This window comes from Scophthalmus maximus, chromosome 19, assembly GCF_022379125.1.
Source record: "Scophthalmus maximus strain ysfricsl-2021 chromosome 19, ASM2237912v1, whole genome shotgun sequence".
NCBI classification, from domain to species: Eukaryota; Metazoa; Chordata; class Actinopteri; order Pleuronectiformes; family Scophthalmidae; genus Scophthalmus; species Scophthalmus maximus.
The window spans coordinates 1,355,001-1,367,500 of NC_061533.1; the positions used below are offsets into that span (position 1 = coordinate 1,355,001).

The following is a 12,500-nucleotide window of genomic DNA, read 5'->3' on the forward strand; positions in this document are numbered from 1 at the left end:
CTCTCTTCCTCTCTCTCTCTCTTCCTCCGTCTCTCTCTTCCTCTCTCTCTCTCTCTCTCTCTCTCTCTCTCTCTTCCTCCGTCTCTGTCTTCCTCTCTCTCTCTCTCTCTTCCTCTGTCTCTTCCTTCGTCTCTCTCTCTCTCGCTCAGTGAAAGAATCTACTGTGTCTCGACTGCAGAAGAATAAAGAGCTGAAATCATCAACACGCAGTGAAACCAGACGCCTCTCTCGTCATATTACTCACAGATGTAAAAGACAAATGTTTCAAACTAAAGAGGAGAAGAAGAAACATGGCATTTGGCATGTCGAGAATTAAGCTCAATAAGTCTGTTCAGAATGTATCCAACTACAAATGTCAGCTCATGTGACTGCTCGCGTCCATGAATTCAAGGATCAACAATGTGTTTATTCATCCACACAAACCTCCAGCTGAACACAAAGAGACAAGTACAATGTTACAGACATTGAATAACATAATGGTGTAAAAGAATTGAAAAACAACATTAATCTGCAGGGCCTCAATAATTAAAATCAGGAGAAGAGATTTACAAAGCCGATGGCAGTTTCTCTGTTCATTCGTCCTGCAAGAAGGGAAACAAGGGATGAAGGTGAGAACTGGTGAGACTGTTCTTCAGAATCAGTTTTAGTGAGTGAGATGATGTCACGACTTCCCCACGAGCTCGTTCACTTCATTTCTCCTGTTGACGAGCTGATGAGTTGAAGCTTCGCATGGCGACATGTGTCGACCTTCACACGTCGCGTGAGGAGAGCGGACACACACTGATAAGCTGCTGGACGCTGCTAATGTTTAACACAGAATAAAGACTCGTGTGTCGTCACGTCACTGAAACACTCAAGGTCCCTGAACCACAGGCGGGAAACAGGAAGTAGTTTGTACTGAGCAAACATCGTCATTGATTTCACTTGTGTAGAAGTTTAGTTTTACAGTTGTTATCCACCTAACACAACATTTACAACTTTAATTATCTCCGTCCAGGGGGACATTTTGTTCATTTCTATGAAAATAAACGTTTAAAACCTTCAAACCAAGGACAGAGGAACGATCCTTCACGGTCAACAAGATGTACGTTAATCTGTAGTGACCTGAAGAACCTTTCAAATCTCCTCAAGGTCCATGAAAACACGTAACCTCTATGTTCTCTGCTAAGAACCACTGTTAACACTGTCCAGTGTTTCCTTCAGGCCAACTGGAACTGTCTTAAAGGAACATAAAAAAAACATAGAACCTCCTGAATGACCATGAGAACCTACAGATAGAACTCTCTCCTGAAGCATCTCTTGACTCTCCACAATGACCTGTACAACCTCCTGGTGGACCTCTCCACATGACCACTAGAACATCCTAGAGAACATCCTAAGAACCACCTACAGAGACAGTAGAACCTCCTTGGAGACCGTTGCAACATTGTAATGAACATATAGAACCTCCTCAGACCAATTTCTAGAGTCACCAAAAGGATCCTTTGACCACAAGAACCATCGACAGAACCTGTAGAACTGCTTCAGTGACCACTGGATCCACCTATAGTGACCAATTCAACATCCTAATCGGCCAATGGAACCACTGGAGGGATCCTTGGAACAGTAAGATCCTTCAAGTGACCACTAGAACCCCGTTAAAAAACCCACCTATGTGTAGGAACCAACCAATTTCACTAGAACCTCCCAAAGGACAAAAACAACCACCTACAAGGCTCCTATAGGACCACATGAAGGACCTCCTCAATGTCCACAGAACCTCCTAAAACACAACTATAATCATCTAAAGGACACCTAGAACTTTCTAAATGTTCACTAGAACATCCTAAGTGACCATGGAATCTCCTCAATGACCAGGTGAAACCCTGTGAACCATCAAAAAGAACTTTAGAACCTCATCAAGACCACCAGAGCATCTTCAATGAACATAAGAACCTTGTATTCAACAACTCAAACCTCTTGTCGGATTAGTTAAACCAGCAGTTCTAATACCTTATAGAACATTCCTAGAACCACTCACATGACGAGTACAACCATATAAACTTCCTCTGGAATTACCTACAGGAATTTCCTCAAGGACAAATGAAACTTCCTTAAAGTCCTTAAAGACTCACATAACAACCTCCTCATCTCTATATTATTTACTTTCTCTTTACGATATGCTGAGGGATGTTTTTGAATATATTTCCATCTCTTTATGATGATGAGGATCAGACAGAGCGAGGCCTGTCCCTCGGAGCCGAGTGGGAGGAGGAGGTTAAACGTCCCTGATTAACTTCTCTCTGCTGATTTCTAAGGATCCTGCTGCTCTGCTTATCAGGCCGCTGCTGTTTTAAACACCGAGCTTCACATAACTCACACACCCACCACCACGTCCTCAACCACCACGTCCTCAACCACCACGTCCTCAACCACCACGTCCTCAACCACCACGTCCTCAACCACCACGTCCTCAACCACCACGTCCTCAACCACCTCACGTCCTCAACCACCACGTCCTCAACCACCTCACGTCCTCAACCACCTCACGTCCTCAACCACCACGTCCTCAACCACCACGTCCTCAACCACCTCACGTCCTCAACCACCACGTCTTCAACCACCACGTCCTCAACCACCACGTCCTCAACCACCTCACGTCCTCAACCACCACGTCCTCAACCACCACGTCCTCAACCACCTCACGTCCTCAACCACCTCACGTCCTCAACCACCACGTCCTCAACCACCACGTCCTCAACCACCTCACGTCCTCAACCACCACGTCTTCAACCACCACGTCCTCAACCACCACGTCCTCAACCACCTCACGTCCTCAACCACCACGTCCTCAACCACCACGTCCTCAACCACCTCACGTCCTCAACCACCACGTCCTCAACCACCACGTCCTCAACCACCACGTCCTCAACCACCACGTCCACCACGTCCTCAACCACCTCACGTCCTCAACCACCACGTCCTCAACCACCACGTCCTCAACCACCACGTCCTCAACCACCACGTCCTCAACCACCTCACGTCCTCAACCACCACGTCCTCAACCACCACGTCCTCAACCACCACGTCCTCAACCACCACGTCCTCAACCACCTCACGTCCTCAACCACCTCACGTCCTCAACCACCACGTCCTCAACCACCTCACGTCCTCAACCACCACGTCCTCAACCACCTCACGTCCTCAACCACCTCACGTCCTCAACCACCACGTCCTCAACCACCTCACGTCCTCAACCACCTCACGTCCTCAACCACCTCACGTCCTCAACCACCACGTCCTCAACCACCACGTCCTCAACCACCACGTCCTCAACCACCACGTCCTCAACCACCTCACGTCCTCAACCACCACGTCCTCAACCACCACGTCCTCAACCACCTCTCGTCCTCAACCACCTCACGTCCTCAACCACCACGTCCTCAACCACCACGTCCTCAACCACCACGTCCTCAACCACCACGTCCTCAACCACCACGTCCTCAACCACCACGTCCTCAACCACCACGTCTTCAACCACCACGTCCTCAACCACCTCACGTCCTCAACCACCACGTCCTCAACCACCACGTCCTCAACCACCTCACGTCCTCAACCACCACGTCCTCAACCACCACGTCCTCAACCACCACGTCCTCAACCACCACGTCCTCAACCACCACGTCCTCAACCACCACGTCCTCAACCACCTCACGTCCTCAACCACCACGTCCTCAACCACCACGTCCTCAACCACCGCACCAACAGCAGCAACAACAACAAGATCCTCAACAACATCAACAACAACACTGCAACGACGAGACAGGAGCACAGAGACATGAGTTTGTGTTCTTGAACGCTGCTTATCTGACAATCAACATCCCTTCCTGTCTGTGACTTTGATGTTGTAGAAAACACGCACACACACACACACACACACACACACACACACACACACACTGAATGAGATCCACTGTTCATTGAATAAAAGACAAAACGACAAAAACAAAAGTTAAACAAATATGTTATTATATTTCTTTCACTGACGTATTCAGACAAAAACCGGCCGACTAACTAACTAACTAACTACCTGACTAACTAACTAACTAACTAACTAAGTATCTAACTAAGTAACTCACAGACAGACAAACAAATCAACAAACAACTGACAAGTAAATAAACTAACAAACAAACAAACAGCTGAGAAATGTTTTGTTGTTGTTGTTGATATTTTAACAAAATTACAACAGAAACGTAAACATAATCAAAGTGTGTGTGTGTGTGTGTGTGGAGCAGATTTCTCTTTCATCCTCTGCTTGTTAAATACAGAAGAGAAGAAACATTGACGTTACTGAGCGTCTCTCGTCCAATCGGCAGACGTCTCTTCTCTGACAGACGGTGACTCACAGCTGGAGCGACTTCCTGATCATTCGTTCACTAATTATCATGTTAGAATTATGAATTATTTGCAAAAATGCGATGCCAAATATAATCATGCAATCAATAAATAATTGTCACACTAATTGTTTTCCAACATTCTTCAACCCGAACAACCTTTAAAGCGAGATGAATGTCACACACACACACACACACACACACACACACACCGATCTACTGAATCCAAACAGTCTATTAGTTCAGTCTCCTGAGAGCAGCAGAGGGAGGAAGTGAAGAGGAGGAAGACGGATGTTTCCGATGGTTGTGTCGCTGTCGTTAACAAGCCATCAGCGTGATGAAGAGTCAGAAGGCGGGAGGTCGGGTCACCGAGTGTAACCGACACTTACAGTAACTTTGATCCATGTGTTTTGTGTTTTTACATCAGAGTGAGACCTCTCGACTACTTTGCTTCCTCAGAAATCCTGAAATCCTGAGCTTGTCTCAAAGTTAAAAGCATCAAAAAACATATTCAATTTCAAACAAAATTAATTACTCGCAGATCAGACTGGATTGATCAGAATAAAATACGTTATAATATTAAATTATGATAAGATTCATGTATGTGTCAGTCTGTAAAACTATGTCATCATCGTTCATGTGTTCAAGTCACTGAAGCTTTCAGAAGAAAATATGTTTTAAAAACTTTAAAGCAGAACAGAAAAATAAAGTTACATACGAGACAAATACTCAAATAAATACTGAATTGTACTTAAATAGGGTAATTATTATTTTTTACATAATAAAAACACATAACAGTGATTTCCACATTCAGATCCTTAAGAGAAGTTTTGTGCTTTACATGAAAAATATACAATTTCACAGCAAACCAACATTTTTTATGTTATATTCAGTTGATGATTATTGTCATGTTGTGAAAAATCAAAAAAAAATCTTACATGTGATTTTTCTCCATAAGGAAGATCGGTGGTGTGAGAGTGTCAGTACCTTTCTGTTGGTCCATGTCTGTTGCTCTCATCACTCTGATCACAGATCTGCTGCTGCGCTTCAAGAGCAACTGACCGAGGGGGCGGAGCAACCCGCTCATCATGTATGTATGAAGGGAGGGAGGGGGCGGAGCAACCCGCTCATCATGTATGTATGAAGGGAGGGAGGGGGCGGAGCAACCCGCTCATCATGTATGTATGAAGGGAGGGAGGGGGCGGAGCAACCCGCTCATCATGTATGTATGAAGGGAGGGAGGGGGCGGAGCAACCCGCTCATCATGTATGTATGAAGGGAGGGAGGGGGCGGAGCAACCCGCTGCAGCATCCTCCTCACTGAAGACAGAACATTCCTTCAGTTGTTAAAGGAGAAATATTCTGCTCATATTCAGGTTCATAATTTCAATCTGTGTTATGACTTAAAGTGTTTTCATTCTGTAATGTTCAGCGAACACATCAGAAGCATTCAGGAGCTTCAGTAAACATGAGCACTGAGCGCCAAAAGCATGTGGGGCATTCACTTCCTGTTAAAGCTGCATCCAATCAGCAATGACGCTTGTCTTCAGACCGGCGGCTCACAAAGGAACGGGTGACGTCGCCACTTGGTTCCGATCATGTGACGAGGGTGTGAAGAAGAAAGCTGAAGACGTTCGGCTCAAAGCAAAAGAGAAACTCTTTATTGTAAGTCAGGGTTAATCAGTCACGTCACCTGTTACATCACCTGTTACATCACCTGCATCCAGATGTGACAACAACAACAGCTGTAGTTATTCATGACATCATCACTCAGTGGTTCACTGTCACTGTCCACGACCTCACACCGTGTTGTCATATCAATCTATTTAAATAAAGGTTAAAAAAAGAAAGATGACATCATGCACACAGCAGTGACACTGGCCAATCGGACGCAGCTTGGTGAAGTCGCCGCCTTGCGTGTCGATATGAAATTCTTTTTATGTCATAATTATTTATTATTTATATTCATTTTTGTGCATCTAGTCGAATATGAATTAATTCAATAAAAACAGAAGAAAAAAACCCTCAACGTGTACAAAAAGAAATAAAATAGAAAACATGGAACAATCTTCACGTCATCACGGTGTTAGTCACAGCAACCCACTTCCTGTCTCCGACAAGAAACACAACCAATCAGAACAAAGTGAATCCAGTCAGTATCGTACTGAGCGTCCGGGAATGAAGAGCAAGAACAAAGTCAACCATCTCGTGACGTAGTGTCGAGCGTGCCGTCACTCACACTACAAACCACTCAGTCCTTTCTGCTTCCACAGATACAGGAACCGCGAGGCGGCGTGTCGAGCGCGAGGCTTCTGAAGTGACATTGAGCATACATTCCAATAATAATATTAATAAAAAAGTGACTGTAAACACACAAGATCAGACTCATCCAATCAGATCTGACAGGAAGAATAAACGTTGCACCGCAAAAGATAAAAGTCCTGCAGATGTCTTTAAAGTGTTAAAAGTCAGAGTTCTCCAGAATTAAATTATTGTTTTTTGATTATTAGATCATATTTCATTAGATTTAATCAGACAAAAACCTTTGTAGCTGGTTTGAGTTGGAAGTTGTCAAAAAACACCAACAGAATTATTAGTAAAACTTGGTGAAGGTTGGAACAAGAAAGGATTCAGTAAATTTGGGTGTGGATCTGGACAAAGGGGGCGGAGCCAGGGAGGTTCCATCCCTTTCTTTAACATTGTTTTTTCAAATGTTCACTGATTTTACAGAGAATAATTCATGAAAAATATCGGACACATTTCGTGACTGATTCAATGTCGTGGGAAAAATCTGTCCTGACTCTCAGAGTGTTGAGTGGTTACGAGGTCGTCCTTTGTCCTAAATGTTCTGAGACAGAGCGTTTCTATGGAGACAGACATTCTCTTTGATGACGCCATTATTCTGAGAGATAAATACACCCACAGAGAAGCCATGCACTGACCACCTGTCGGTGTGTGTAACCAACCAGAAATCTCCTCAACATATTGAGCTCTTGTAATTAATGCTGATGCTGAAGATGTCCACGTCGTCACTGATTCACTCTGGTCGAGTGTCCTGCGTCAGAAAAGTCCAGGAAAGATTTCTTTTTTGTCTCTTGTGCGTTTTTAAAAAAAAATAATAATATTTACGGTAAAAAACCTCTATCATTCATTCTCTTTCCAACATTCACGATTTTAATTTTAATTAATTCAAATTTTTATTTTATTTAATTTGATTTTAATAACAAACACATGGTTTTTCACAAGCGGTTAGAAAATAGCTGCACATCATTTGGTCACTGCGCAAAAAACAAGCTGCTGATTGGGCGAACCAGAGCCGAGTGGAGACGCAGTTCACTAATGTGATGTAAGGTCGTGTCCGAAACCACTCCCCCTTCACCCAGAGATATTTATAGGACTTGTCTTTTCTCTCTGTCCTCGTTTGTCTAGGCTTTCTTAAAATTAATTTCTGTCTCTGAAATTTTTACCCTCATATTTAGATTCTGATTCTATTTGAGCTGATTTTTATTTTCTTCTCTCTGAACGATCTTTAATTAATCAAAAAAAAATTCTTTTACTTTCTTCCTCTTGATGCTTTTGCAGTTAAAGTTGATCAGAGAAGTTCTGACATTTTGTGCGACAGGTGATAAATTCCGTCTCGTTCTCTCAATGCATCATGGAACTTATTGCTCGGTAAATCCTGAATTCATCTCATTTTCCTCAGGAGTTTTTAGTAAAACCTTCAAACAGGAAGTCGTTAATCTTAAAGGAGACACTCAAACTCTGATCTCTGTCCAAACGCTGCTCAGGCTCCGTCCCTCGCGCTCTTAAGCCCCGCCCACACATTCTTCTATCCTCTCGCGCCGCAGTCAGTGAACTTAAGTCTCATCAGGGTCGACGTCAAACCTGAAGCCCGAGACTTGAACACGCCGCCGCGGCTCTGATGATGATGATGACGTTTTGTTCGTGGTTTCAGGATCCTGCAGGGGATTGTGGGAGGCGGAGTCCCGGCGGCCGTCAGAAGAGGCAGACCTTCTTCTTCATGTCGTTCCTCTTCCAGAGAGAGAGTCGGTCGAACTCCTCGATGGTCATCCGGAAAACGCTGAGGAACTCCTCCTGAGAGAGATGTCTCTGCAGAGGCACACAGAGCTCGTCATTCACAACAACATACATCACTTCCTTCTGCTTTTTCACAATGAAAGCCTACATGGCAACATGTAGGCATTATGCCCTTTAAGTCGCTGCAGGGCTTTTACTGTGAAACATCCAGCTTGTGCCTCTTCATGTATCACATTTACATTACGATTGTAAAATAGGACCAACAATCAATAGTTTAATTTAATTAAATTTTTGTATTAAATTGTATTTTATTTTATTTTATTTTATTTTATTTTAATTTATTTTATTTTATTTTATTTTATTTTATTTTATTTTATTTTATTTTATTTTATTTTATTTTATTTTAATCAGAATAAATCAACTTAAAAAAATTGAAGTTGACTTCAACGTTGCGTTGAATTTTCAGCGCTGCAGGAAACCGGAAATTGAATCAGTGGTGCGCCACCATAAAGTGTCCCCTGTCGGAGGCTCAGTTGGTTGCGGTTTGCAGCTTTACCACCAGATGGCGCCAGAAACTTACAAAAATGTCACACTGGGGCTTTAACTCATTCAAAGTTGACGAACAAACATTGGTTCTTTGTTGCAGATGATTATACATATATGAACACATAGTTCTGGACTTTATATTCATGTTCTTCTGAATATTACACACTGGAGCTTTAAAGTTTTCACCTCCAGTCGGGTTCTGTCGACACCAGGGGGCAGTTTGCTTCGTCCTCTGTGAGTCACCACCAGAACCTCGTAGGGGTAAATCTACACAATAGTCCAACCAGAGGTCAGTGAGGTTGGGAAATATGAAATATGAAATATACAGTATATGTGTGTCGTGTGTCAAGTGTCACCTCGTGCTCCAACATGCTGGGCAGCGAGTTTCCTCTGTCCATCCTGGAGTCTCCGTTCTGTCATATTTCAAGAGACGAACACGTGAAATATCATCATAATATTCATAACTGGTAAATGTTTGAAAACAGTCGGACTTTACCTGGAGACCTGCAGCCGACGGGACGAGAGAAAAACAAAAAGATTAACAGGAATATGAATTATGAAGTTTCATCATATCACAGCTCTGAAAACATGAATTCATCTTAGTTTGAATTGTGAATTAAGTATGTGTGAAACTATGGAGGATGAAAACTGCGAAAATTAAAAATCCTGGAAAAAAATGTATACGTACATTTTATTTCATGTATCGTGATTTTCGGATCAATTTGACGACAGATATTGATAAAAAGAATATTCTGCATGAATAATATATCAATCATCTTTTTTATGTTATTTCAAATGTGTAAATTAATAAATTTCCTCTTGAAAATAATTCAAAACTTTACCTGCGGGAGTTTTGTGGGAGGAGCTGAACTCTGTCGACTGCAGCTGAAAACAGACGGGAACAGGAACATGGTCATCGCCGTCGTCACGTGACTCTGCTCTGATTGGACGACGGTGCTCGGCGGTACTCACCCGGGAGAGGCCGGACTTAGAGGAGGCGGGAAAATACACAGACCTGGAGGCGTCGGGCCCTGAAGAGGAGGAGGGGCCAAACCGGTTAGAAGTGATGTCATCCACATCTACTTCCTGCTTCCTCCTCATGTCTCCTTCCGCCTTCCTACTTCCTGCTCCTCCCTACTTCCTACTTCCCGCTCCTCTCTCCTTCCTCCTTCCTGCTCCTCCCTACTTCCTACTTCCTGCTCCTCTGTCCTTCCTCCTTCCTGCTCCTCCCTACTTCTGGCTTCCTACTTCCTGCTCCTCCCTACTTCCTACTTTCCGCTCCTCTCTCCTTCCTCCTTCCTCCTTCCTGCTCCTCCCTACTTTCTACTTCCCACTCCTCTCTCCGTCCTCCTTCCTGCTCCTCCCTACTTCCTACTTCCTGCTCCTCTCTCCTTCCTCCCTCCAGCTCCTGTCCCTCCCTACTTCCTGCTCCTCTCTCCTTCCTTCTTCCAGCTCCTCCCTGGTTCCTACTTCCTGCTCCTCCCTACTTCCTACTTTCCGCTCCTCTCTCCTTCCTCCTTCCTCCTTCCTGCTCCTCCCTACTTTCTACTTCCCACTCCTCTCTCCTTCCTCCTTCCTGCTCCTCCCTACTTCCTACTTCCTGCTCCTCTCTCCTTCCTCCTTCCAGCTCCTGTTCCTCCCAACTTCCTGCTCCTCTCTCCTTCCTTCTTCCAGCTCCTCCCTGGTTCCTACTTCCTGCTCCTCCCTCATAACTCCTTTATGCTCATCCCTACTTCCTGCTTTCATTCTTCCCCCCTCCCTTCTACTTCCTGCTACTCCCTACTTCCTCCTTCCTACTCCCTTCTTCGTCCTTCCCTCTCCTCCCTCCTTCCTCCTTCCTCCTCCCTTACTCTTATTCAAATATAAATATATTCATAAATTTTTCCTAAATGTAAATGATATTCAGTCGCCTCATGTTGTCTGTACATATACTGACCACTAGGTGTCACCAGAGCTGTTTCCTCTTCAGACTGATGTGTGTGTGTGTGTGTGTGTGTGTGTGTGTGTTACCTGTGTTCTGGCTGCGGTCCGGCAGGGAGCGAGTCTTCCTCCTCAGAGGAGCAGAACATTTCTCCAGCTCCTCCTTTAGGATGATTTTTCCCAGATTTGACTGAATCTGGCGCAGAAACACAAACGTGTTGTTGAGTCAGGAGGACAAAACATTAATATTCTACTAGATGCACAACAATGAATAAAAATAATAAATAATTATGACGTAAAAAAGAATTTCTCATATATTTGACCTACATTCCTATTTCTGTTTTTAAATTTACCTTTGTATTAATTCTCTTTCCCATTTTTTATTTTATTTTTAAATTGATTTATTTCTAATTGTTTATTTTTAATTTCTTTGCATAATGAGCAGAAACACAAAATGTAAAATACTAAAATAAATACTAAAAAAATAAATAGGTGGAATATGAATACATTCCCATATTGATTACATTTTCATAAATTAATGAAAACCTACGTGTATTGTTAAAACTCTGTGCATATTCCGTTATTTATCGAGTCAATTATTTATTTTATCAGTTCTGAAGTTTGGCAGTTGTGGTCCTCCGTACGTCCCAGTCTGAGCTGAGCGTCGTCTCAAACCTTGTTGAGTTCTTGTTTCTGAAGAACTCGGAGACTCCACACTTCATCCTCCTCCTCTTCATCATCCCTCTGCTCCTGCCTCCTGCACTCCTTCTCTAGAGGAGGAGAGGAGAGGAGAGGAGGAGAAGAGGAGGAGAGGAAGAGGAGAGGAGGAGGAGGAGAAGAGAAGGAGAGGAAGAGGAGAAGAGGAGGAGAGGAAGAGGAGAGGAGGAGGAGGAGAAGAGGAGGAGAGGAAGAGGAGAAGAGGAGGAGAGGAAGAGGAGAGGAGGAGGAGGAGAAGAGGAGGAGAGGAAGAGGAGAGGAGGAGGAGGAGAAGAGGAGGAGAGGAAGAGGAGAGGAGGAGGAGGAGAAGAGGAGGAGAGGAAGAGGAGAGGAGGAGGAGGAGAAGAGGAGGAGAGGAAGAGGAGAGGAAGAGGAAGAGGAGAGGAGGAGGAGGAGAAGAGGAGGAGAGGAGAGGAAGAGAGGAGGAGAGGAAGAGGAGAGGAGGAGGAGGAGAAGAGGAGGAGAGGAAGAGGAGAGGAAGAGAGGAGAAGAGGAGGAGGAGAAGAGGAGAGGAAGAGAGGAGAAGAGGAGGAGAGGAAGAGGAGAGGAAGAGAGGAGAAGAGGAGGAGAGGAAGAGGAGAGGAGGAGGAGGAGAAGAGGAGGAGAGGAAGAGGAGAGGAAGAGAGGAGAAGAGGAAGAGGAAGAGGAGAAGAGGAGGAGAGGAAGAGGAGAGGAGGAGGAGGAGAAGAGGAGGAGAGGAAGAGGAGAGGAAGAGGAAGAGGAGAGGAGGAGGAGGAGAAGAGGAGGAGAGGAGAGGAAGAGAGGAGGAGAGGAAGAGGAGAGGAGGAGGAGGAGAAGAGGAGGAGAGGAAGAGGAGAGGAAGAGAGGAGAAGAGGAGGAGGAGAAGAGGAGAGGAAGAGAGGAGAAGAGGAGGAGAGGAAGAGGAGAGGAAGAGAGGAGAAGAGG

General features: G+C 44.5%; 2 protein-coding genes across 6 annotated transcripts in view; both read right to left on the reverse strand.

The window, feature by feature from the left end:
- si:dkey-220o5.5 (actin filament-associated protein 1-like 2) overlaps positions 1–5,550 on the reverse strand; it is a 19,515-nt gene extending 13,965 nt beyond the window's left edge. The window contains exon 1 of one of the 2 annotated variants that reach the window (XM_035639861.2): positions 5,362–5,550. In XM_035639861.2, the coding sequence (XP_035495754.2) occupies positions 5,362–5,464 (103 nt within the window). In that variant the 5' untranslated portion in view covers positions 5,465–5,550. Of the gene's footprint in view, positions 1–5,312 lie in introns of both variants that reach the window. The other variant, XM_035639862.2, reaches the window with a different exon arrangement.
- Positions 5,551–6,012: 462 nt separating this feature from the next.
- The window catches only part of LOC118313892 (dematin), a 20,698-nt gene continuing 14,210 nt past the window's right edge, over positions 6,013–12,500 (reverse strand). For 3 of the 4 annotated variants that reach the window (XM_047329053.1, XM_047329051.1, XM_047329052.1), the window contains 7 exons: positions 11,553–11,647; positions 10,968–11,073; positions 9,930–9,988; positions 9,800–9,842; positions 9,314–9,370; positions 9,144–9,224; positions 6,013–8,483 (listed from right to left, as the gene is read on the reverse strand). In XM_047329053.1, the coding sequence (XP_047185009.1) occupies positions 8,203–8,483; positions 9,144–9,224; positions 9,314–9,370; positions 9,800–9,842; positions 9,930–9,988; positions 10,968–11,073; positions 11,553–11,647 (722 nt within the window). In that variant the 3' untranslated portion in view covers positions 6,013–8,202. Of the gene's footprint in view, positions 8,484–9,143; positions 9,225–9,313; positions 9,371–9,453; positions 9,462–9,799; positions 9,843–9,929; positions 9,989–10,967; positions 11,074–11,552; positions 11,648–12,500 lie in introns of all 4 variants that reach the window. The other variant, XM_047329054.1, reaches the window with a different exon arrangement.